We start from the raw sequence: 5,198 nt of genomic DNA on the forward strand, positions 1-5,198 counted from the left end.
AGGTCAATTACGGGAAAAATAAAAATCTTATTTACAATGATGGCCTGGCAAGAATAAATGAAAAGGTCTAAATTTAATAGGACAAAACATGAATAGGCCTAAATTTAATAGGACAAAAAATGAATAGGCCTAATCATCACTGAGCCACCATTTTCCTTCAGGCCCCATGTCTATGATCTGTGCTGGGAGAAAGGCTCTGAGAGTAGGCCTATTTCTTTCACATAAGGCCTTTTAAGGGAATTGCTTTAACAAAAGCCTCCATTTTATCCGCTAAGTGCACTACCGCGTCGACTGAATAGTGAATTGTGTGAGTTTGGATAATTCTACGTTGTTTCCCTTAGAGACATGGCCGTCATAAACGTTGCTAAGTGGGTGACTTAGGGTACGTGTTGGATTTAGACAGGAAATAAAACGTCACCCTAATCCCATTTTTCCCCCTCCTTCATCTGTCTTGGTTTTGACTCACAATAAGACATTTAAGATGACTTTTGCGACGTATGATTCAGTGTTGTTAAGTGCGTAGGATTGCCTAACACCCCTGCGCCTTCCTGTTCTTCACTGGGCATTGCTTTACGTGTGATAGAACATATGACTGAGCCAATACTCCACATTTTCACTTTGTTTCACTGAAACAATTACAAGCCATCACACAACAAGGTGTTGGCACACTGAGCAATTTAACAGAGAGAATACTGACATTATAGTCAGGAAAATTAAAAACACAAATTGTGACTTAACTGTAAACATATGGAAAAGCTATTCATAATGCCATCTAAATTAAACAGTGTTATTGCCATTTTATTAAAACCAAGAAAGGTTCACAGAATACCTTCAGATTCAATTTACACTTTGAGTCTTTATGACATTACTATCAAATTCACTGTGTCTTTATGACATTACTATCAAAATCACTGTCTTTATGACATTACTATCAAAATCACTGTGTCTTTATGACATTACTATAAAATCACTGTGTCTTTATGACATTACTATCAAAATCACTGTGTCTTTATGACATCACTATCAAAATCATGCAATTCTGTTAAATCCTTAGTGATGTCACTCTCATTAAAAAAATGAAATAATGATTTGTCAATCACATTTATATATGTATATGATACCATTCAACAAACATACATTCAACATAAATTAACAGACATTGGGGGGGGGGGGGAATCTTTATACAATTGAAAGGGCATACTCACAGTAAGTAAAATGCCATGTCTAGGTTGTATTGTCCATTGGGCACGTCCAACATGTCACAATGAACCATTTGCATTTAGAGTCTGCATTAACTCTAATTGAAAAGATGTTGTCTGAAGGTCAAACACATAACCATGGAACAACGTCAACACACCATGGTTGATTTTTGACAAAGTCACAACATTGTTACCGTGACGTACAGAAAATGTTCAAAAGTGTTTGTTTACATTTACTTTGTTTACAAACATTGGAGTAAAACAAGCTTATATTTTGGTTCTGATGGGGTACTACAGTTGAACTAAGCTCATTAGGCATTTCTAAGTTGTATTCTTCAAGAATCAAATGGATATATACAAAGTTGGAAGCACAGAATTGTCTAGAACGTATGCTGTAATGTTAAGATTTTCCTTCACAGGAACTAAGGGGTCTAGTCCGAACCATGAAAAAAACAGCCCCAGATCATTATCCCTCCTCCACCAAACTTTACAATTGGCACTATGTATTGGGGAAGGTAGCATTTTCCTGGCATCCGCCAAACCCAGATTCATCTGCCGGACTGTGTGATCCATCACTCCAGAGAACTCGTTTCTACTGCTCCAGGGTCCAATGGTGCCTCGCTTTCCACCACTCCAGCCGACGCTTGGCATTGCGCATGGTGACCTTAGGCTTGTGTGCGGCTGCTCGGCCGTGGAAACCCATTTCATGAAGCTCCCGACAAACAGTTCTTGTGCTGATGACGTTGCTTCTAGAGGTAGTTTGGAACTCGGTAGTGAGGGTTGCAACCGAGGACAGACTATTTTTTACGTGCTACGCGCTTCAGCACACGGCGTTCCCGTTTTATGAGCTTGTGTGGCCTACCACTTCGCGGCTGAGCCGTTGTTGCTCCTAGACGTTTCCACTTCACGATAACAGCACTTACAGTTGACGGGCAGCTCTTGCAGCCACCCTGGGGATCTTGCAGGGCAAACATTTTTACGAACTGGCTTGTTGGAAAGGTGGCCTTCTTATGACGGCGCTACATTGAAAGCCACTGAGCTCTTCAGTAAGGCCATTTTTTTATGACAATGTTCGTCTATGGAAATTGCATGGCTTGGGCTAGATTTTATACACCTGTAAGAAACGGGTGTGGCTGAAATAGCCAAATCCACTAATTTTAAGGGGTGTCCACATACTTTTGTTAATATAGTCAACAACAACAACAAAAAATGGATGGATCAGCTGTAGATTGCCCCTTCAAGCAACAGCTAAACCATCTTGTTCTGAGGCATCGTGTTTATGCAACAACAGCACAACTGAGAAATGCCCAGGGTAAAAGCACCGTAACGTCACGGACACAAAGCCAATGACCATGGACTCACATTCAGATGGAAGGATAAAGATTCTTAGTTGTTTCATAAATCAAACCTGACCAATAAGGTCTAGACTGTGTCTGGATATGCATGATCTTAAGTAGAGGAACCAGGCAGGCAGATAACATTGACCTAAGACTTTGTCATTGAGAGAACGTGGTCTACTCTAGTGCTCAGTATGGCAGCTCCCACAACACCACAACAATAACACCATTTAGATAACAGAGTCTGTCTTATCCACCCGTTTGAGGGCTTGTTGCATCCCGACGGCAGACAGCTTGCGGTTGATATTGCGGTAACGGCAGCGCAGCAGGTTGCTGTAGGTGGTCCTCAGGTCCCTGTTGAAGAAGGCGTAGATGAAAGGGTTGAGGAGGGAGTTGGCGTAGCCCAGCCACAACAGGGTCCTCTCCACCCACAAGGGCACACAGCTAGGGCAGTCCGCCCTGCAGATGAAGGGTCTGGCCGTGGACAGTAAGAAGAAAGGCATCCAGCAGACACTGAAGGCCCCTACCACGATCCCCAGGGTGGCTGCTGCCTTCTGCTCCCGCTTGAAGATGGACATGTTCCTCCGGTTGCTCCTCATGAGGCGCGAGAATCGCGTGCACTCCTCCACCTCCCTGTGGAGCCTCAGGGCGGCCGACACACAGTCCACGCTCTCTTCTTCCTCCTCCTGTTCCTGCATGGCTTCCTCCTCTTCCCCCCGCGCCTCCTCCTCCCCGACCCGCGGGAAGCCCGTGATGGTGTGCTTGGCGGCGCTGAGCTTGGCGGCGTGGTAGATGCGGTAGTACATAATGAGCATGACGGATACGGGGATGTAGAACGCCACTGAGGTGGAGTAGATGGTGTAACCAAAGTCCTGGCTGATCAGACACACCTTGTTGTCGTTTACGTTCTGGGCCCAGCCGAAGAGGGGGGGCAAGGTGATGGAGGCGGACAGGAGCCACACGCACACCACCATCTTGGCCATGCAACAGCCATTCTGTCTCACAGGGTAGGTCAGAGGCTTGGTTATGCCCAGGTACCTCAGAACGGACAACAAAATAAGCATATAATTAATTAGCTGTAAACATAAATGAACTGTTTATACATACAGAACATATTACTGTAAATACATTGGATGAACAGCAAGGAACTTCCAAAGGAAACAAACACTTTGGAGTTATTCACACTAAAATAACGATATTAATTAGAATAAGATTGTTAAGTGTATAACAATCTTATGATAATGCAGCCTGCTACTAGGGCTAGGCTATAACTTGTTTTAAAAGGAGATTGGAATTCCCGGACTCCTTACATGTTTTTATTATGTTTATGACAGGATAGGAGAACATACAGTATAGAGGGACCAGCAAAAATGTGTATAGGGCTCGTGAGGGGATCGAACTGCAAGGGGGTAAACAAATAGTTTTAGAGGTGACAGTGCTACCCACTTAATTCACTATGAAAATATCAGTGTTAATTTGTTTTTTTAATGATTTATTTTATTTAGTAGCCTACACCAATTGGTGCCAAGCCCGTATGGGCTTATAAGACACGATTTCATCAAGTATGTGTGCAAAAAAACACTAAACAAAAATATAAGACTCAATTTAACAATTAAATGCATAATTAACAATCCTAATAAAAACGGCTTTCACCGTGTCACACTACACAAACAATGCGTGTCCTTCTATGTAGGTAATAGGCATGGGAATGACACTTACCTGTCTATGCTAATTACGCACAACGTCATTATGGATGCGGTGCAGCACATCACGTCCATGGCAATAAAAACATTGCAGAAGACTTGGCCAAAGACCCATTGCCCCCCAATAAGGTCCGTTATACTGACAAACGGCATAACTGCCAGCGCGATTGAAAGGTCGGCAACCGCCAGAGACACGATCAGATAGTTGGACGGCTGCCGCAACTTTTTCACGAAGCACACCGAAATCACCACCAGCAAATTCCCGCAGATAGTAAACAGCGTGAGCATGGTGAGGATCCCTCCAATAAATACCTTCTCCACCTTGTCGTAGTTCAGAATTTGCTCCCCACACCGAGTGCTATTCTCCATCAGCAGAGTTGAAGACTGCGAAGTGGCGGATACTGCCTCCGACGCCTCTTGCGCAATATTCAGCAAGTGTGCAACGAGAGCCTCCGAAATCATATTTGTTGCACCGGGCTCTTTCACTTTCTCCATCACATAAGATTTCATGTTGCTGTTGTTGAAAGTTCCATCTGCATCCACGAACATGCTGGTTGGTTTTTATCCATGAACTTGCAACCCCGTAAAATGACATAGCCTATAGGCCTACGCACAGATGTGCATGTGTGATGTAAATGACTAATCTGCAACCTCCGCTCAGAGCGCGCATTCGTAGTAGTCGGAAGCACGCAAATTGCTCTATTTTGAGGAAATTATTCATCACGCAAGCATGTATCAAAAAACGACCTTAAAATGTTTCTCTGTGAACATCTCTGGTCGCCACGGAGAAATAACAGCTCCTGCGGCCATGTCAGTGCAATTATACGCTAACTGATTGACAAGGGACGTCAGGAACACCTAGACGTTGGAGTCATACCAAATGTATACAAAAACAAATAGCAAATGTCTCGCTGATTTATTCAAGACATGAAATAAGCATGTCATTATCTGAATAGCCA

The 5,198-nt window shown here is 43.5% G+C and overlaps 1 protein-coding gene across 1 annotated transcript; it reads right to left on the bottom strand.

Annotated features, from left to right (window-relative positions):
* Positions 1 to 1,085: 1,085 nt before the first annotated feature.
* Positions 1,086 to 4,917, bottom strand: LOC139580308 (5-hydroxytryptamine receptor 7-like). The gene is made up of 2 exons (XM_071408848.1): positions 4,256 to 4,917; positions 1,086 to 3,574 (listed from the first exon to the last, which is right to left on the bottom strand). Exons 1-2 carry the CDS (start codon positions 4,786 to 4,788, stop codon positions 2,767 to 2,769), a joined length of 1,341 nt encoding a protein of 446 aa, XP_071264949.1. The 5' UTR covers positions 4,789 to 4,917; the 3' UTR covers positions 1,086 to 2,766.
* Positions 4,918 to 5,198: the final 281 nt, after the last annotated feature.

This window comes from Salvelinus alpinus, chromosome 7, assembly GCF_045679555.1.
Source record: "Salvelinus alpinus chromosome 7, SLU_Salpinus.1, whole genome shotgun sequence".
NCBI lineage: Eukaryota > Metazoa > Chordata > Actinopteri > Salmoniformes > Salmonidae > Salvelinus > Salvelinus alpinus.

Bases quoted from the DNA above. Each gene is read 5' to 3' on its own strand.
- LOC139580308 (XM_071408848.1), bottom strand. From the start codon at position 4,788: ATGTTCGTGGATGCAGATGGAACTTTCAACAACAGCAACATGAAATCT. The intron at 3,575-4,255 runs GTAAGTGTCATT...GTCCGTTCTGAG, and splicing joins TGCGTAATTAGCATAGACAG to GTACCTGGGCATAACCAAGC.